Source organism: Crocodylus siamensis, chromosome 4 (assembly GCF_052110815.1).
Source record: "Crocodylus siamensis isolate JL-2025a chromosome 4, ASM5211081v1, whole genome shotgun sequence".
Taxonomy (NCBI): Eukaryota; Metazoa; Chordata; order Crocodylia; family Crocodylidae; genus Crocodylus; species Crocodylus siamensis.
In genome coordinates this window covers 181,979,624-182,000,861 of record NC_143398.1, presented here as the reverse complement: position 1 = coordinate 182,000,861, position 21,238 = coordinate 181,979,624, and the positions used below count along the sequence as shown (strand labels likewise).

General features: G+C 46.0%; 1 protein-coding gene across 1 annotated transcript in view; it reads left to right on the top strand.

Moving 5' to 3' along the window:
* The window catches only part of COL6A1 (collagen type VI alpha 1 chain), an 80,082-nt gene that overhangs the window by 37,230 nt on the left and 21,614 nt on the right, over nt 1–21,238 (top strand). Inside the window, exon 20 of the mRNA XM_090045102.1 lies at nt 8,642–8,704. Coding sequence (XP_089901228.1) covers nt 8,642–8,704 — 63 coding nt within the window. The remainder of the gene's footprint in view (nt 1–8,641; nt 8,705–21,238) is intronic.

Below are 21,238 nucleotides of genomic sequence, written 5' to 3'. Positions count from 1 at the left end.
ACCAGGCAATGCCACACTTTGTGTCAAGGAGATGGAAAATGTGCCGTTGCTTCGGGAGGTGGTGGTGATGAGGAATAAGAACAACAACAAGTAGGGCATACTGTACTGGCCTGTCACTGATGAATTACTGTCTGCCTGTCCCTCTCTTACATATGGTAAGGCTGCTGTCATTGCTGTTTTTTACTCTACAACCAAAACACAAACGAGTCTTTTTTCCTCATCCATGTTTTAAAAAATGCATGGTGAAAACACCTGGGAAGCTACCGCTTACTTACCAGCCAGATTCAGAACTGAGTCAGTGGAACATGCACCCTATGTTTTGCTTTTGTAGCCGGGCAACTGTAAGGATCAGTGCAAAGTATCTTGACTAAGATTTCCATATCTGTGTCCAAACAGCACAGCAGTAGTGATGTGTAAATTGTCACTCTGTGTGCAAGGCCTTTGAGGTTTGGAAATGCTCTTTATTCCACATATTCAGTGAATGGCTAATAGTTTTTGCTGAAATTGGTTATTTTGGGGGAGAGTCGCAGAACCAGCTCACTGTAGGAAATGCTCCCCCTTTGCCATCCACCTCACTTTAAGCCAAGAAGCCAGTGATTCTCACTTATATGGGAAGTCAGAAAGCCTGGGTTTAAAATCTTCCTCAGCCAAAGAAAACTTGAATCCCCAGGAAAGTGCCCTGTCCACCATATTAGTGTGTTATGGTGTTGACCTTTCTTAGTCCTACTGTTCACACTGTTCTTCAACTATATATTCACTGGGACAGAGAGAGAGGCCAGAAAGACTCTCCAAACCATGACCAGAGCAGTCATATAGAGCATTCAGGTTCAAGTCCTGGAGTCGATGAATATTTGATTTTTTTTAATGAAGCAGAGCAGCTCCAGAAGGAGAAGTTGAGTACAGTCCACTGCTAGCCCCTGTCCTGAGATGGGTGAGACCTGGGTTGAGATCCTCTTTTTGTCAGTTTTGGAACAGGGATTTAAAATCAGGTTCCATGTGAGTGCCCTCACCACCAACCTATGGAGTCCTTTTCACTTTCTCTGATCCACTGAATATTCATTTAAACAAAGTGATATACAATGAATAAGAGACTGAGAGAATATTCCTTCCCTCAACACTTTGCCTACCCCCTAGCAGGGCAGTCAGGCCACTCTCCTTGGAGATCAGAGATGTAGATTCAAAACCTGCTCAGTCTGCTTTGCAGCAGTGTAAGACAGGTAGAAAAAGTTTCTTTGAGAGCTGTGAATTTTAAACATCAAACAGCTGCATCTGGTTAATAAAAAGTGGTTTCCTGTACTGGGCACAAAGTTCTTCCATCCCTGCAGGTCTTTCTCCTGCAAAGAGCTGTTAACAAGCAAGGGTTCTGGCAAGCTGTTCTATTCGCTTGGCGCCCTATCAAAAATAAGAGGTTCCCTTTCAAGTGTCACCCAAAACCTGCTGGTCTTGCAGAGCCATTTCACCCACTTATTACTTGGCATACAGGGCAGTAAGCAAGGCCTGAGGATGAGATGAGCATTGGAAGTGGTGGGGGAGGAAGCTTTTTAAGCACATTCAGACACACTCCTCCAACTTGAAGCTGCTGGCAGCCCTCTGGGGAATTCCATGTGGTTCTGAACATGCCCCGTTTCAGACAGTCTGGCCAGCCAGAGAGGGGGAGAAGAATGCCCTCTACAGCAAGTGGCTGTCACATCAAACTGCTCCTGGTCATTTATTTCTGCATCAACTCCATGCTCAAAAAGAAAGCTGTGGGATGACGGAGCCAACAGGCTCACAATAAGCCAGCCTGCTGCTAGATGGACAGAAGGCCATGTCAGTGGAGAAAATACAGCTGTGCAGAGAAGACCAAGATCTAGGAGGTTAGGTCTGGGTTTCCGTACAGATCCTTTAGGTCAGTGCAGTTGTCATGTCATTGCTTTGCCAGCTGCCACCAAACCATCCCATGAATACATTCAGTGCTAGGTTTTCCCCAAAATATGCCAGAAATGTTTTACTACCTTCTCCCTCATGGTGGATTGTGAAAGCTTGGAACACCCCATTTCATCTCCACCATTTAGATCTGGTGACTTTATTTCTGATATCACACTTTTCACTTTATCTACACAAGTTTACATGCACAAACCATCAAGAAGAGTCACATAAATGTCTCCTGATGGCACCTGCAAGAATCAATTAAACTACATTCTCACGTCTAATTGATTTCCAATCAAGCATCAACCTGAATAAAACCAAATAATTTCCTAGAGCTGATGTTGGCAGTGACCACAATTTAGTAACGATGACAATAAAGCTGAAACTGAAGAAGATTGCAAACAAAAATACACTAATAGTGCAATATGACCTAGAAAAGCTCAGGGATCCCACAATAAAGACTGACTTCAACATAAAAATTGGAGGAAAATTTGAACCACTCCTAATGGTAACTGACTTACAAAACATTACAGATGGATTCATTCAAGCAATTAAAGAAACAGCAGAAGATTTGCTTGGAACAGCTATGAAAAAGAGTAAACCATGGATAAACAACAAAATCATGGAAATGTATGATGCATGACAAGCACTGAAAGCTAAACATTTTGATTCAGAATCTGGCAGTCTCAATTACGGAGAAGAAAACAGGAATGTAAGAAATGAAATTAGAAAGGAGAAGGAAGACTGGATTCTAAACAGGTGTGAAGTAATTCAAAGTGGTTTTGAGAACAACAACAGCAAGAAAGCTTTTGAGAGCCTGAAGATAACAAAAACACACTAAGCAAGAACAGTGGCTGTAGAAGACAAGAATGGAAAAATACTTACTGAAAACAATGTGATACACAAGATATGGGCACAGTATACAAAGGAACTCTATAATGACAACATCCAAATGGAGCATGAGGTACTTGACCAACTAGAGAAAGGAGTACCTGGAAACACTGAAGAGGAAGATGCAGAAACCTTAAGAAGCAGAAGAACGCATTAGATGCTTGAAGATTTAGCAAGGACCTGGGGTAGACAACATAGCTGCAGAATTCTTGAAGACAGGTGACAACATTGTTAGACCTCTACTCCATGTGACGCCCAACGACTAGGGAGACAACAAATTGATGCCATCACACATCACCTGCACACATTGCTCATCAACAGCTTTATTCAAAATGGAGACAGCTTTGGACAATGCTCCAACAAACCAGGGAGCTGCTGCAAAAAATAGTTCTTTCCATATTTATACACCTTGGTTTATGCTTATTAACATTTGCCACACCTTTGCCCCTCCTTTGTTTCACCCTGAGTCCTTCCCATCTTAAGCTCTGCCTCTGTTTACTGTTTACTTCATTAGCATGGAATTGCCTTTGCATTTAACTTATTTACACATCTTTTCGCTATGAGCGCATGTTTAAGACCCTGACCCCATTTTTTTTCAGTCTCTTGCAGTCTTTTGCTGATTTCTTCACTGTCTTCGAGATCTTGCTTCTCCTTTATCTCCCAACAATAGCTGGTGGTCTGCATGCTGTTTTTCTTACACAGTGAGCTACATATCTTACAACACTACGACATTGTTAGGAAAATGTTTGCCTAAGCATCTCGCAATGTTACTTGTAACATACTATTTTGCCTTGTGGTTAGCAGCTTGCTAGACCACAGGTTATAGCCTTTTATTCAGCTGCAAATCCAGTGCTTCTTAGGATCCAGACACTGTCACCCTAACAAAAGTAACAAGCATGCTTCACAAAATTTGCAACATGATATGGAGGGAGAAAACTTGGCCAACATAATGGATGAAATCAGTCATCATTCCCCTTCCTAAATAGGGGAATCTCCACCAATGCACAAAGCTTCAAATGGAAACCATGCTGGTAGAAAAGCAAGCTGGGTTTAGAGCATACAGAAATACCACAGAGCAAATCCTCAACATCCAAGTACTGTGTGAAAAGCACTGTGATCGCAAAAAGAACGTCACCATACTTCATAGACTTCAAGAAAGCTTTTGATAGGGTGTGACACAAAACACTTTGGCTCACTAAGAAGAAGCATAATATCAGCAGATCTCTGATAACACTAATAGAAGAACTTCACAGCAGTGCAAGTAGCGGAGTGCTGATCAACAACAATATTGTTGAATGGTTTGTGACTTCAATAGAAATGTGCCTAGGTTGCCTGCTCTTACCTTGCCTTTTCAACCTCTTCCTAGAGCCAATCATGTCAAATACCTTACAGAATTTCATAGGAATTGTATCAGTTGGAGGGTGGAAGATCAAGAGCCTGCGCTTTGCTTAACACATCCAACTGATAGCAGGGACATCTGAAGAGCTTCAAGAACTTACAAAAATGCTAGACAAAACTGCAAGAGCTGCAAAATGGAAATAAGCGCTAAGAAAAGCAGTCATGACAAATCCCAAGATCACTGACAGCAATGTTGATGTGAAGATTGGCAATGAAAAACTAGAAAGAGTAACAAGTTTTAAGTATTTGGGAGCCACCATCAGAGAAGACTTAACATCTGAAAAGGAAGTCAAGACCAGAATAGCCATTGCCACCAGCCAACTAAAAAAGTTAAAGAAAATCTTTAACAAGCAGCAGTATTACACAGAAGGTAAAGTTACATCTGCTGCATGCAGTAGTTGTCTCTATGATGCTTTATGGGTGTGAGGCATTGATGCTTAATAAGAAGTTAGAGAATAGAATTGAGGCATTTGAAATGTGCTGCTTTAGGAGGCTGCTTCACATCTTGTAACAGAGCACCAGCCTAATGAGTCCATCAAGCACCAAATCAGTCAAGAAATTGGAACCTACAAACCATAGTTGGAGGTTGTGCAACAGGAAGCTGCAGTGGTTTAGACACATCACAAGAAGACTGGACACCCTTGCCAACACCATAATGCAGGACACAGCAATGGGAAAGAGAAAAAGAGGCAGATCCAACAAGAGCTGGGGAACCAATATTAAGGACTGGATTGGGCCTCAACTGGCAGAGTGTACAAAAATAGCCAAACACAGGGCAGAGTGAAGGAGGGTTGTTACAGCATCTAAAGTGCCCTAGTGGTTGCAGTGGCCTCAGGGCTGACTTGACTTGAGCTTGATTACCCTCAGGGGAATACTTGCAGTATGTTCTGCCCTTTTCTAGCACTGAATGCTGGAACTCTAAGACACTAGCAGCTTAGAAACTGAGCAGGAGTTCTTAAGGCTAGGGGGGAAGCTGTACAGCACAGTACAGAGGAAGCTCCATGGGGTTTTTGAACCTTGCTTGCTAGAAAATGCCAAAATTGTAATTTCCTGTTTACATGCTATGTTCTGGGAACAGCAACTCTGCTGTATGTTGTTTGCAAGGCAGATGTGGGCAGATGTGCATGAAAATGAAGCCACCATAGGGCCTTGGAATGAAATTGTTAAGGAAGAGAGAGGGGCTAATTTCCAAGATTCAGTTTAGACATGAGGTATGACTGCATTGCCAGAAATTTCTCCGTCAGTATTCAGGGCCCTTTGAATGTTATGTTTTATATTTACTTCTTGGCCAGCCCTGATGGAAGTTTCTAGCTAGCAAACAATGGATTTAATTCTTCTAAACTGGTATTTTGTCCAAGCTCTACGCCATAGGCAGAGTCTTAAATAAGGTAGGAAAGTAACAGAGACGTATTAACAAGATTTTTTTTATTTCAGTGCGCCAGTGACTGGCTTAGCACAGCCAGGCTGAAGAAGTGCTTGGTTCAAATAAGGTTATGAAATAGAGAAAGGAGTAGTTCTTTTGGACAATGTTTAGATACTTACCAAGTTGGTCAGACCATGCATTGCCAACAGATCTAAGTGTAGATATGAGAATGCACAGTGGAAGTGCACATATGGGAAACAATATGCTGTGCACATAAGTGAAGTGCATTTTGCTTTACTGAGATTTAGCTATTCATCTAAAAGGCTTCGAGTTTGCACTGAGTCCTGGGGATGACAGAGCATGAGGATTTCTTGTCTTTCCATTTGTAATCTTAACAGTACATTCATCTCTTTCAGAGACATGACATGCATATTGGAATGGACTGTGCCCACCTGCATGCAGGCATGGTGCAAAATATCTGGGAGTTCTTTGCAGATTTTTGTTTCTTAAGTTAGGGGCAGACATTACACATAAACCAATTTAAGTGATCAGAAACTGGTTTAAACCTGTAACAAAACAGATGTTCAGTGCACATAAACCAGTTTGAAAAAGGCTGAAACCAGTTTGAGATAAACCTGGTTGAATGTAGTATCAGACTTAACTGATTTGGGTCAAACCACTTTATGCAATGGCTGTCCCAGACCCCTTGCTGGTTTAAGTTAAACCTGACTCCCATCATGCTCTCTGGGCTGGGTGGGGCTCTCTGTTCCACAGCAGAGCTGTCCACTCCCCTCTGCTCCCTGGCTGGAGCTCAAGCAGAAACTGCAGGCATCTGCCTGCTCCCCCACCACTCCCCTTCACATCCCCTCTGCCTTACAGACACCTCTCAGCATTAGCTAACAGACCACATGCTGGCTATGGTCCATGCTGTGGTAGACAGGACAAAGGGAAAATCAACAGGTAGCTGGTAATGTCCCTCTGTTTTCTTAATGGGGTAATAAACACTGATTTGGGGGTAATAAACACTGTTATCAGTTCCCTGCTAGGCTGGTCAGGTGGGAGAGGGGAACCCTTCACTAATCAAAGTGTCCTGCTGGGGCCTGACCATGTCCCCCAGGTCAGGACGGGAAGGAAAGGGAGGGCTGCTCTAGCATCCTCCAACTTCTAGCCTGAGCCACTGCAGGCATGTGCCTGCATGTCTGGGATGTCTGTGCAGTTACAAAGTGATTTAGCCTAGCCAGTTTAGACTAACCTGCAAAGATTTAATCAATTCAGGCTCTGGATTTTCAAATGTCTGTCCCTAAACTTAGACAATGCTCCATACTGTCTGGTGGTTGTAGTCAGCCTGATATAGTCACTGGAAGATATTTATTTAGTAACCTTGCATTGTGTGAATCCCTATCTTTTGCCCTAAATCCAGAGCTTCTTGACAAAACAGCATGAGTGGGGGCTGAGGTTTAATGTTAAATGGGAGATTTCAGAAGGAAATAAGGTTTTTCATTTAAAATGTAATGAGTTAGGCTATCCAAAACAGAGCAGAAAGGACAATTTTAATCTGTTTCAACTATATATAATAGTCGAACCATTACATTATTAATAAAATGAATTATTAATTTCAAATAAAATATTTGATACACTATTAAATTAATAATAATGTATGCATTGTTAATTATATTATGTTATTCATATTATATATAAACCCTATGAAAGTTTAAAAATCCCAGATTCATTGGAGAATTACTGCTTCCATCCAGCAGCCGGTGTCCATTCAGCTCAGTCCTATATCTCCCCTCACTCCCTCCTTGCTGCCAGAGGAGCCAGCCTGCAGGACTTCACACATTCTGTTTTTAACAGGTGTGAGGGAGAGAGTGCTAGCAAAGTAGTGGGGATATCCTGTCCCTTTGAAAGTGTTCCATGAGAAAGAGCTGAATAGTTTCATCCCCATCCTTTTGGCACCCACTATACATACGCTGTCCTGCTGTCTAACATTAGGATTGTTTCCTTGGCCTTTGGTCCTTGAAAACCTTTTTAACCCAGCAATGTGAATTAGAGTAATCTGCTCTCCTCTCCCCCTCAATTTCTCACCAGGGCCAAATCCCTACCCACCAGCTCTGTGAGCACGGAAGTTTCTAAGTACACAGGAGCCACTGTGGTTGATTGCCAAGAAATAGAGGGAAGGCCTAGGGAAGCCAGCAAGGAGGACTCCCCATCCCCAATTTCTCCCCATCCATTTGCATTGTAAGTCATCTGTAGCTATGGCAATGTGGACACTAGAGACCAGTTTGGACGGATGTGGCCATTGCATTCCCTGTTACATAGGTTTGTTGGCTACAACTCTGCTGCGCCAGTAGACAGGATGCAACAGCTGTGAAACAGCTGTTGTAATGCTCTTGTCCTGGGGGAGGGGAAAGACCCTTCAACCCAGGCAGAGATCCCATATTTATATGAGTATAAGTATCAGGGCAGTATATATTATTGGGAGCAGCAATATTAAAAAAAACAAAGCATGCTGAAGCGAAAGGCTGTAAAAAGACATGGACTTGGTCTGTAAACCCTTTGGGGCAAGGGGTTACCACTACAGGTATTTTTATAACCCCTTGCAGAGTGGGGCCAGTGTGTGCCACTAGCCTCTCAACAGATAGCAATGACAATAAGTGACTCTGTGAGGGTTGTTGAAGCAGAAATGAGATTCCTTTAAAAGAAAAAAAACCACCATCTTTTCAGCTGCCAGAGATTAATCCAAGCTTGAAACACAATGTTATTCCCCACCTCCCTTCTTTGGGGAGACATTGGGTCCTTAGTAGGCTGGACTTCCCAGTTAGATCCTGCCTCTTTACTATGTGACGCCACATCTCTGCATGTGAATTCTCCTGGATGTTAGATGAATCCATTTGGTTTTTGTGACTTAGTTCCCCTCTCAGTATGCTCCATGTCTGAATAAAGTTCTGATTTTAGAAGAGTCCTTTTTCTTCCCAGCATAGCTGCTTGTGCTGCTTTTCTACTGCTCTCCTCTAGCTTTTGTGGGACTCTGTTTCCAAAATGCCTCCTTGAACTTATACATTTTGCTGTCTTCATTTTCAGGGTGAGCCTGGCCCTCAGGGTGACCAAGGGCGAGAAGGACCTCTTGGACCATCTGGAGATCCGGTAAGAACTTGGCTAATTGATCCAGAATCTTGCTGGAATTGAGAAGGAGGGCAAATGGGGAGTCTGTCAGATAAATAACATGTGGGGATACAGATAAAATGGCTCCCAGCCTTCTGATCTGAAAAGACAGATCTGAGTTTAGGAGTAGTAGAAACGGTGCATAGAGGAATCCATGACATGAACACACCTAGAAAATGGAGACTTGGCTAGCTGTTTAGGACTGAAAAAATTCCACGTCATTTCCTCATCCCCCATAGAAACAGATGCCAGCAAGTCTGTCAGAGAGATCTGGAATCCTACAAATATGAACTGCAGCAATGTACAGAATTTTAAGGCCTGGGCCAGATCCAGCTCTTCAAGTCATGTGAGTTAGGGGGACTGCACTTCTGAGGAAAGTCTCCACACCTCCCCAGCATTGGCATTGACAGCTTTTGCATCTATGAATGTCCTGTTTTAATTCAGGCTCTACTTAAGGTCTCATTCCTCCAATAGTCCTGACTTCCTAAAGTCACTTTGTAAGAATTTTGCTCACAAGTTCTAGTGCTACTTTCGTGGCTGAGTGAAATCCAGTGGAAAACGAGCCAGAGCGCAAACAGTCTTGTTGATGCTCTGAGTGTTTTTATCATTTTATCATCTGCTCAGCATTAAAACAGACCTTCCCATGAGTCCTCTCTGCCCCTGCCCATCTTTGCCTTCCAACCAGGACCGTCCTTGCATGCACCATCCATCGTCCCTTGAACCCAGCTCCAAGCCAAATGTTTCCAGCCGACCATAGAGCATCACTCCTCTGCTTTATTAAATCCTCTGCACTTGAGAGTGGAGCTGTTGGCAGTGACTCGCTTTTGGTTCCTTGTCAAATCTCTTAAGACCCAGCACACTCTCCAACTTTAATCTCTTATAGCTGTAATATTGAGCACAGCTGCAATAAACTGTTTTTGCTTGTCAGCTGAGCTGCGAGAACAAAGGCAAAACAGCCGCTAGAACAAAAACCTGCTAGACCATCAGCCCTGAGACCAGGGTCTTCCTGCCCAAATAATAGGGAGAGGTAACTTTTGATAGGGCCCAAGATAGAACAAGCATTGTTATAAAAATTCCCAGCTGCTGGAAGTGGCCCATAACAGCAGTGGCTTTGATTCTCCCCTATGTCAGGACAGCATCAGAGTATGTGTACAAAGCCCTATAATGCAGACATCAGAGACAATGATATTAAGCACTCCAAATCTGCCTTCACACAACTTGCAGCTTAATCCAGGGCAGCAGCATGGAAAGGTGAAGCTCTGGGGAAGGAGCCAGGTCTGGTTTATAATGCTCTGTGGGTGCCACTGTTCATCAGGACCAGTATGCAGATACCTTGGACTGACAGCTGAATCCATTTGGCAGAGTGGATGGTGCTGAGCCAGACCCTTCTGTCTTTGCATGAGTAAAGCTTCTGCAGCAACATGAGGCCCTTTGACAGTTCAGCCCCAGAGTGGCTGCTTCTCTTCTGCCATTTGTTTAGAAAGAGTGTGGCTGCTTGGGACAGTTCTGTGGTAAAAAACTCAGTTCTTTCCCAAGGGCATTCATACTATTTGCCTTATGCTGACTGGGGGCCTCTTCCCAAAGTCTTTCCAAGAGTAGTCATTTTAAAGGGCTCTGAAATGCAGGTCTTGGCCCAGACTTTCCCCTGCATCCATCCATCCTGGAGCAGGAGACCTAATCTTGTCCTTTGCAGGCATCTTCTTGTCCCTTGCAAGCATCTTCTCCCATCTCCACCAAAACTTTGCCATACAAATCTGAACTTGGCCAGAAGGGTAATGCTTCATCAGGAATGTCCCTAGTCTAATTCCAGTACAGTAAGGGAGGAAGAAGGCCTTTGTTTTAGGTTCTGGGATATGTGGTTTAAGGTGTTGAGAGGACACTGAGTGGGAGATGGCAAGTGCAGGGCTTGGAAGGTGTGGGACATATCTCTGCCAGTTGTTAGGGGAAGGTCTTAACCATGAGAAAGGACATCCAGAACCCTAGGGCTGCAGGCAGGAATATTTCTGAGGAGAAGAAAAAAGGTAAAAACAAGTAGCAGGACAGACCCAAATTATGGGAACATAGAATCTGGGAAAGAATGTGACACCAGGGACCTGAATGAGTGAGAAAATGAGAGAAATGGCTCCTGGGAAACAAAGAGCAGGCTACAGGTAGCTTTGTGTGGCTGTCATTAATTGCTTAATCTGGTAGGTGCAATCGTGTATAAACCTGCCCCATCCTCACTTTATTTGAACCTGGCTGCTGAACAAAGGTTTGTGTCAACAGATCTGCATAGACCTTATTAGAAAACTGCCTGTTATAATGCCTTAATTAATTAATGCTGTTAAAGGGAGACAAGCCCAGGCACTTGAACTGAAAGACAGCTTGGAGCACCGCTTCACTTCTGAAATCTGCAAGTGCTAGGGGGAGGTGGAGATGTTATCACAGACATACACAGGAAAACATTTTTCTTGTTTTTTGCTGTGAGGACTGGGGGTGCATTGCAAGCCTTCACCCCTATCAACTGCAGCACAACCTATCCATTCAAGGTCATTCAATTTTCAGTGTGAACACAGGCATGTGCATACCTTGTCATCACTAGCACAGCATTTCTGGAGTTTGGTTTTTTCCCCTCTTGTTCTTCCTTTTATTTGCTTATAGCCCTAATATATGCCTGGTTTTTTCAATATGTTGACCCAGCAGCACTCCAGATTCTCATTCTGTTTTGTTCTCTTAAAAATGTACATAGGTATGGGAGGGGAGAAGGTACTGAGTATATACTGGATGCATGTCAAGGAAGTGACAGTGATGGTAACCACATCATTCTCCAGTTACACCAGCTGTATGCTGTGGATAAAAATATCCACAGGACGCTCTCATGAGAGCACCAGATTTGATTTGTGCTTGAGGCCTGTTTATGGTTTAAACTGGAGATATAGACATTCAGGGAAATAATAAAATAAAATCCAATCTAAGCTTCAACCCAAGGCTCAAAACAAAGATTTTTAGATGGGTTCATTTCTAAAGCCTATTCAGCACCCAGGACAAAGTGGATTCTGTTTTCAGCAATTCCGTTTGGCATTGCTTGGTAAAATTCAGGGAGCCAGCCCGTCTCAGCCGGTCACTACTGTGATGCAAGTTTTAGTACATGTGTTCTCCTTCCTGCCCCAGGATCCCATTGATTCTATCAGTTGCCTAACAGGATATGTTCTAACATTAGATCCGATTTCTCCCCAGCAATTTCTAGCAAAAATAGACACAGAGCTCCAGTGAGATTTCATAAGCAATTGCATTTTAAGACCTAGTTTTTCCATAAGCTGAAGAAAAATGCTTCATTTTGGCCAAATTAAAAATAAAAGTGTAATCAATCTTGAAGGGAAGTAGTTTGGCAAATAAAAGTATTTTTCAAGGCTTGTTATCTGCAAGTTCTGGCTCATGGAACGTATTTCTTTTGGCTGGATGTCAGGGCTGCTGCTAATACATGACTCCATTTCACTTTCTTTCTGTTCATGAGAGAAGCTAGAGATCAGAGCATTCTTTCCTTGATCTTTTTGGTGGTTACTTCTAGCTGTAGTATATCACTTCCCTATTGGACAGCACACAAAAGGGAAGTAGACAGGGAGGTAGTAAGACTTCCTGGCCCCCAAAACCTGTTCTACAAACTCATCAATTTTCTTTAGCAATACTCATTCCATTGACTATAACAAGTCTGTAGAGGTGACATAGATAATGCAAGAACTGGACAATGTTCCAGAAAACATGAATGAGAACAGGGACAGTTTTCTGCTGCTGTTTCCAAGCTTTCCTTGCATTCATGTTACTGTAATGTAAAGGAATGCAGCAATGTCCCTTTAAACAATGTATTAATACTCTAGTACAGAGGTGGACACTTATTTTGGCTGGAGGGCCACTTAATGAGTTTTGGAGATCTGTGAAGTAGGGCTGTGCAGAATTTCACCTGCTGTTTCAATTCAACACTGTTTCAACTCATTTTGAGTTCGAAACAGCAAAATCGAATTGAAACAAGGGGCTTTGAAATAGTCTCAAAACAAAACGAGGTTAGTCTAAACATTTCAAAAGTTTTGAAACGTTTCAAGTTTTGAATCAGCCAGCAGCCAGGTGGTAGGAGACGGGGGAGAACCCCCTACTATCAGGCTGGGGATGGGAAGTCAGCCCAGCTGGGCTGACTTCCCATCCCCCACTCTACATTAGGCTCTCAGTACATTTCAAGGTGCTCCTGCCCTTGCCCCTGGCCTTACCAGTCATGTAGATGTTGTTCCTGTACCCGCTGCCCAGGTGCTCAGAGAACTGGGCCAGGTAGAAGCGGTACATCAAGGGCAGGTGCATGTGGGCCAGCAGCTGCAGCAGGAACAGTGTGGCTCTTATGGGGTCACAATATGGTCATTAGCAGGGCCCCTGTCCATTGATCACCCATGGCTCCTGACCCAGCACATAGCAGCACGCAGCAGGACCCAGCCTGGCCTGAATCACCCATGTCTTCCAGCCTGAATCTTGGATGTGCAGCCAGGTCGCTGCACCAGCCACATGTGGTGGCTCAGCTGGCCCAACTGGGCCTGGATCACCCGCAGCTCCTGTTCCCAGCCCTGGGTATGTTGCTGGGTCTTTGCTAGCTGCACATGGCAGGACACAACGGGGCCCAGCCCAGCCTGGCCATAATCACCTGGCTCCCAGCCTGAGTCCCAGGCATGTGGCTGGGTCTCTGTATCAACCACATGTGGCAGCACACAGTGGGGCCTGGCCCTGCCCAGATCACCCATGACTCCCAGCCCCCTTCCTCTGAACATGAGTCCCTGGTGCACGTAGCTGCACTTTGACTCTTACGGAGGGCAGATGCCTCACTGGACAGAGGCTTCCTTTCTCCAGCACCCCTGTCTTTGGGCTCAGGAGCCAGGCAGGCTGGGAAGTGGGGGTTGGCTGCCTAGCAACTGGGGCCAGCGCCTACTGCACAGAGGGCAGTAAGGCGCCAGCTTTCAGAGGGACAGCAGTCTTTCAGAGGGACAGCAGTGGGCCAGAGATGATTCTCCTTCAGAGGGGCACCCACAGGCCAAACAGGATTTTTTGATGGGCTGGATCTGGCCCATGGATTGTATTTTGCCACCCCCTGCTCTCATAGATACTCATCATGCTCCTTGGTTTACAAGTAATTGAAAACTATCCAGAAACAGTGTATATAGAGTTGACATGGTTATTTGGCAGTCAGCTGTGCTCCTGTGATTTCTTTTAATGTTGTTTTTGTCATGTAAAAATGGAAAGATATGACAACGAGAGATGAGACTGGGATTTCATATTCTTCAGCTTCCAAGTAACAATAGACTATTTCTCAGTGGGATATATTTATCCAGGCAGAGCTAGCCCATTCAACCTTCTTTCTGAAGCACTGTGTTGTGCCACGTAGACAGATAATGAGTCCACTGAGAATGCCTTCCTACATCTCTTTAATCTGGAAGAAAAAAGACGACTTGTTTGGGTTTCATTACAAGTAGAAGGAGTAAGACTTAAAATGGAGCTAGATGCAGCAACTGCTGTCTTACGGTCATTTCACAGCAGGTCTTTCAGAGACTGCTTTAAAGAATGAAACTGGAGAAAACTTCTGAGTGTTTCTAAAACCTTGCAGGGGAAATCCTTTGTTTTCCTGGGCATTATTGTAGTAAGGGTAACACTTAACTAAATCTCTAGATCATGAAGCAAAAGGCAGCTCTGTATTACTTGCCACAGAGCAACACGAAGATTCAGGTGAACTGGCAACATGTAAAACATCTGAGAAGAAAAGAAATTATGAGCTCCAGCCCCAAACCAAAAATATCTGTACTTTGGGCAAGGCAGCAGATATTTTTCAGACCAGTATCAAGCTTACCTAATATGTCACACTGTGAGGACTGTGGTGTGGGTAGTCCAGTGGTTAGGGCTGTTGATTTCCAAGCAGGATCAATTAGGACAGGGGCATTGATGTTCTGAAGACGGGATACTGCAGATGGTTAGAAGTCCATGACAGGCCTCGGTACTTGCTTGGGATCAGTGGCCAGGATACAATCTACAGGTCAAGATTTTGGGACAGGAGCCATGATGCCAAGCAGAGGTCAGTAATCAGGACACCAGTCTGAGGGTCAGGAGCTAGAGGGTGAAGACAAGATACAAGGCCAAGACCTGCAGCCAAAGTTTACCTGCAACCCAGGAACTAGTCAGGAACCATGAGGACAGGGACTAGAAACCAGGCTAGGATCTAAAGTTGCATTGTGCAGCCAGAGTATAATCACTTGGGTTGTGCTTAAAAGTGGGCAGGTCAGTTAGCAGGTAGCCTTCTTAAACCTCAGCTGGAGCTAATAAGCTTGTCAGGGTGCCTATGCAGTGTTTCATTGTTCTGTATTCCAGTCAGTAAAGTTTAACCCTTACCCTTCTCCTTTTCCTTCTCCACTGTCAAACTCATGGATTGTCCTCATGGATTTTCTCTGAAACCAGTTTGAGATAAATCTGGTTGAATGTAGTATCAGACTTAACTGATTTGACTCAAACTGGTTTATGATATAATATCAAGGGCTATAGGCTGTACAGGAGGGACAGGACAGGGAGGAAAGGTAGGGGTGTGGCACTCTACATTAAGGAGGAATACACATCCTCATCAAATAGCACAGGGTCAGAGAAGGGGCACGCTGAAGTGCTCTGGGTTAGAATACAAGGCAGTCAAGGGGAAAGGAACTTAACAGTGGGGGTCTACTACAGACCACCCAACCAAGGGGAAGAGCTAGACCGGGAATTCTTAAGTCAGCTCACGGAGGTAGTTAGGTCAAAGGACGTGGTCATCATGGGTGACCTGAACTTTCCAGACATCTGCTGGGAAGAGCAGTCAGCCAGGCCAAAATGTAGGACCTCCATCTAACCCAGGAGGTGCACAGCCCCACCAGGGGAGATGCCTGGTGCTGGCCATGGGCGACGACCTGGTGAGGGGGCTGTGGGTGCTTGACCACCTGGGCGACAGCGATCATCGCCTGCTGGAATTCACCATCCAGCGCAAGGTGGCAAAGGCCTGCAGCAAGGCAGCAGCCCTAGATTTCAAGAGGGTGGACTTCAATGAGCTAAGGACAATAGTCAGGGAAGCACTGAGGTCCTGGAGGGGAGGGGAGTCAGGTGTCCAAGAAGAGTGGTTGCTCCTTAAAGAGACGATCCTCCAAGCCCAAAGGAAGGTAATCCCAACATGTGTCAAAGGGGACAGGAGGATGCAAAAGCCCCCATGGCTCACCAAAAGCATCTGGGAATGTCTCCTAGGCATACACCCAATGGAAGGGAGGGGCCATTACCAGGGAGGACTATACTACGGTTGCTCAGGGCTGCAGGGGGCAGTCAGGAAGGCCAAGGCAGAAATGGAACTGGGACTAGCTACCCGGATCAAGGACAACAAGAAGTCCTTTTTTAAATACATAGGGGGCAAAAAGAAGGTACCAGGTAACGTGGGGCCCCTGCAAGACACCCTAGGAAATCTGGTCATCACACTAGACGACAAAGCTAACCTATTTAACAACTTCTTTGCCTCCATTTTGCTGAGCTGGGACCTGATCAGCCCCCTCCACTGGGACCCCGTCAGGCCCCAGGGGAGGCGCACCCAGGCCAAGGGTCAGTGAGGATCTGGTCAGGGAATTTCTGGAGGGACTGGATGTATTTAAATCAGCTGGTCCAGACGATCTGCACCCCAGAGTGCTGAGGGAATTAGCTGAGGTCATTGCGGGACCCTGGCACGGCTTTACGAGCACTCATGGTGCTCTGGTGTGGTGCCAGAGGACTGGAAGAGGGCCAATGTTGTTCCCATCTTCAAAAAAAGGAGGAAGGAGGACCCAGGAAACTATAGGCCAGTTAGTCTTACCTCGATCCTGGGTAAGCTTTTTGAGAGAATTATCTTGACACATATCCACGAGGGGCCACTGGGGGAGATTATGCTTAGGGGCAACCAACACGGGTTCATTAGTGGCAGGTCCTGTCAGACCAACCTGGTGGCCTTCTATGACCAGATCACCAAATCCTTAGATGCAGGGGTAGCAGTGGACATAGTCTTTCTGGACTTTAGGAACGCCTTCGACACTGTCACTCACCCCATTTTCATTAAAAAACTAGGAGACTGTGGTGTCGATACTTACACAGTCAAATGGGTTGCTAACTGGCTGGAGAGCTGCACACAGAGAGTGGTGGCGGATGGGTCATTTTCGACCTGGAGGGAGGTGGGCAGTGGAGTTTCGCAGGGCTCAGTCCTTGGGCCCGCACTGTTCAACTTCTTCATCAGTGACTTGGATGCGGGGGTAAAAAGCACCCTGTTCAAATTTGCTGATGATACTAAGATGTGGGGGGATGTGGGCATGCTAGATGGGAGGAATAGGCTGCAATCAGACCTAGACAGGTTACAGGGGTGGGTGGATAAGAACAGGATGGGTTTCAACACTGACAAGTGCAAGGCGATGCACCCGGGGAGAAAGAACCAGCAGCATACCTACAGGCTGGGGAACTCCCTTCTCATCAGTGCAGAGGCAGAAAAGGATCTTGGAGTCATCATTGATGCCAAGATGAACATGGACCAGCAGTGTGGGGATGCAATCAGGAAGGCCAGCCGTACCTTGTCATGCATCCACAGATGCATCTCGAGCAGGTCCAAGGAGGTGATCCTCCCTCTCTATGCAACACTGGTCAGGCTGCAGTTGGAGTACTGTGTCCAGTTCTGGGCACTGCACTTCAAGAGGGATGTGGACAACATGGAGAGGGTCCAGAGGAGGCCACTCACATGATCAGGGGGCAGCAGGGCAGGCCCTACAAGTAGAGGCTAAGGGACCTGAACCTGTTCAGCCTCCACAAGAGAAGACTGAGGGGGATCTAGTGGCCTGTTAAAAACTAGTCAGGGGGGACCAGCAGGCATTGGGTGAGTCTCTGTTCCCCCAAGCACTACCAGGAGTGACTAGAAATAATGGTCACAAGCTGGCAGAGGGTAGATTCAGACTAGACATCAGGAGGCATTACTTCACTGTCAGGGCAGCTAGGATCTGGAACCAACTTCCAAGAGAAGTAGTGCTGGCCCCTACCCTGGAGGTTTTAAAGAGGATGCTAGATGTACACCTTGCTGGGGATGTTTGACCCCAGTACTCTTTCCTGCCATGGCAGGGGTGCGGACTCGATGATCTGCTCAGGTCCCTTCCGACCCTACCAACAATGAAACTATGAAATGTCTGTCCCAGACCTCTTCCTGGTTTAAGTTAAACCAGAGTCTTCTCGAATCCCAGATGCTTTGCAGCCCTGGGCTGGGCTCTCTGCTCCAGAGAACAGGGATGGCCCCATACCTCTGTTACCTAGCCAGAGCTCTGGTGGAGACTGTAGGCATAACAGGGTCTGCGTGGCTTCCCTGCCCCCACCTTTGTCCCTCCCATCTCCCACAGGCCCCAGCCACATGGACCATAGGCATGTGGTATGCTAGCTAATGCTGAAAAGTGTCTCTGTGTGTGTGTTTCCAGTTTTCACTGGGATAGGCAGACAGAACAGTGTCCACTTCGGGCTTTTTGGAGCTAATCAACAAGTCAGCTGGTAATGTCCTTCCATTCCTTCCTTGGAAAAAGCCATTTAAGAAGAGCTTGAACTAATGAGAGAGGCTTTTGTTTTGTTAATGGGCTGATAAGTGCTGTGTTATCAGTTCCCTGCTGGCTCCCTTGCCTGTCAGTTTTGCAGACTGTATAAAGAAGCAGGGAGAGGGAGACTGAAAAGCTCAGTATCATTAACAGATGCATCCACTGCACACACACCCCCAGTTGCAAACTGATTCTATCTAGGCAGGTTAGACTACCCTTCAAAGACTGAATCAATTCAGGCTCAGAATTTTTGAATATCTGTCCCTAGCTCTGTTGTGTTACAGATATGAACCAGTTTCCAATCACAGAAATGTATGTGTCATTTCTGTCCGTTGCCTTTTAGATTGAAAAGGACTTGGGATTAAATCTCTACACAGGTGACATAGCATGGCATTCCTCTTTAACCTGGAAAACCAGAGATACAGGCTATATCCATGGCATTATCCTCCAGAGAATCGGAGAACTTGGTCAGACGTCATAGCTGCCAAGTATAATTTAGTCTTGGATGTTGGTCTCAAAGCTAATAGAGGCTATTTATAACAGCATGCTTTTACACTGGCAAGTATGCTAATTCTCAGAGCTGAAAGCTTGTTCTGTTCGATCTATGCCTGCATTTTGACACACTGAGCTGGAAAGCAGCTTGGTCTGTGTTTGGAGGGGGGTGGAGTTTGGATTCTTATGGGTAATGGAAGGCTCGTTCCAAAGAAAAAGTAGAGTAAGGCTCACAGAAAGCAGCAGAGAAATCTAGTGTGCAGACTGCTACGTCCATTATGCTCATGTAAATGGCTGAGGAGATGACCTACAGCTTACTCAAGAGTTGACCATGTTGCTTACAGCTGAGGCAGACATGAGGCATGCTGGGCACAGCCATTAAACTTCTTTACCACATAAATTATTTATTAATGTGAATGTAAGAATTACAATAACCACCAGGATGGAACCTCTTCAAACAGAAATTCTCTGTTTATCCACAGCACATTTGTGCCAGCAGTTGGTACTTCCTTGGTAGTTTGTCATATCATGTAGACTGGGTCAGTGTATATGGCATCTTTCCTGAACCCATGGTGCCAATTGCTGCAGTAGTTTTGCCAAGGGGACCCCTGCCCATATGAACTGGACTGAAACCATCAACTCCTTTTCGATGTAGTGGGCACCATCAGCCAGTCAGCACTTCCTGAGAATTACTGTACAGTGCTCAATAGGATGCCACATTTTTCCACTCTAGAGAGAATAGGAAATACCTGTGGTTTAAGTGGGCAATGTAGACTTTTGAAAGGAAACCACAACCTTAGAGCACAGTAAACTGCAAGATGGAAATAAGACTTCATCTAAAGGCCAAGAGATGAAAGCTCAATCTCCCTTCCTTGTATTTACCTAAGGATTGTTCCCTTGTGCTTTGCTACTGGGACAGTGGGTAGACTACAGTGAGGCACTCTAATGGCTGAGTGATGGGCAACAGCATCCTCATGGTCTTATGCATAAGGCCCAGCCACAGAAATAAGACCCTGAGTATTGTTACAGAGAGAGGTAGTACATATTACAAATGGTTATAAACCAGAGTTGAGCAATTATTTGGGCTGGAGGGCCACTTGAGAAGTTTTGGTGAGCTGTTCAGGACTGGGGTGGGGAGTGAGGGTGCTGACCTGGCCTCAGCCCCCATGTTACAGATGTTTACGCTGCCTGGTGCAGTGGAGGGTAAGGGAGCGGGAGATGCCAGGTGATCCTATCTGGCCTCAGACCCATTTGCCCTGCGCCCACTGCTGGGGTGCTGGATGGGGTAGGTGGGTGGTTGGGGTCTCCATAGAAAGCAGTCTGGGATGCCTGAGGACAGGGCATACTTGGCTAAGTGAATGGGATGGGGCTGCAGCCAGGTGGGAGCTGCATCCAGGAGCAGGACAGGAGGTCGGGTCCAGGACTAGGATTGTGGGGTGGTGACTCGTAGGTCTGGAACGTGGGTTAGAGCTGCGATCTGCTCCCTGCACATCCCTGTGATGAGGGCAGTTCCATGGGCAGCAGTTGGCTCCTGCCCAAGGAACTGGTGCCCATTGCAGAGGTGTGTGAGGAGCAGATCGCAGCTCTGCCCCAGGCTGTGGCCCCACACTGTCACCACCCTGTGATCCCAGTCCTACCCGTTCATCCCACTCCTGGACATGCTCCCCTCCTGCCTGTAGTCCTATCTCACTTGCCAGCCCATGCACACACTACCCACAGGAGTCCCAGCTGGTTTCAATGGAGATCCTGCCCTCTCTGCCCCTGGCAGCGGGTACTGGGTAGACAAGCCAGGATGCCCAGGCAGCAATACTGGGTCCAGCAGTGGTGGCAGAGACACTGGCAGTGGTAGCCACAGGGCAGCCAGGTAGCCAAGTCTGGCCATCATGCTGCCCACGCTGCTGCCGTGCCGCCCCGTGTACGCTGCTTCCTGTGTAGATGCACCATGTGTGGGAATAGGGTGGGCTGCACTCCCTGCCAGGCAGTACCTCTGCACCTGTGGGGAGGGGGGACCAGCTGCATGTGCCATGTTCTGCACTGCCCTCTGAAGACTGGATGGAATCACTTGGTGGGCCAGATCCAGGCCACACACTGTATTTTAACCATCCCGGTTATAAACAGTGATGATGTTGCCTTGCTGGACACACACAAAATTGCTTTATTCTTTTATTGACATATCTATTCATCTTTTATTTCCATTTGTAAGCATTACCTTAATATAACCTGTGACCAAACTGGATGTCTGACTCATTACTATCTACTGCACTCCATAGGCATAGCCTCCCACCCCACCCTGTGTGTGTTATGAAATGAGGGAATATTTTCCTGCTTTGGTGAGCTAAATTTGGATGTGAACTAAGTATGTGGCCCACCTTGAGGTTTGAGGCTGAGTCACCTAGCTCTTGTCATCTCGTCAGAGTCTGGGCCATGGCAGCAG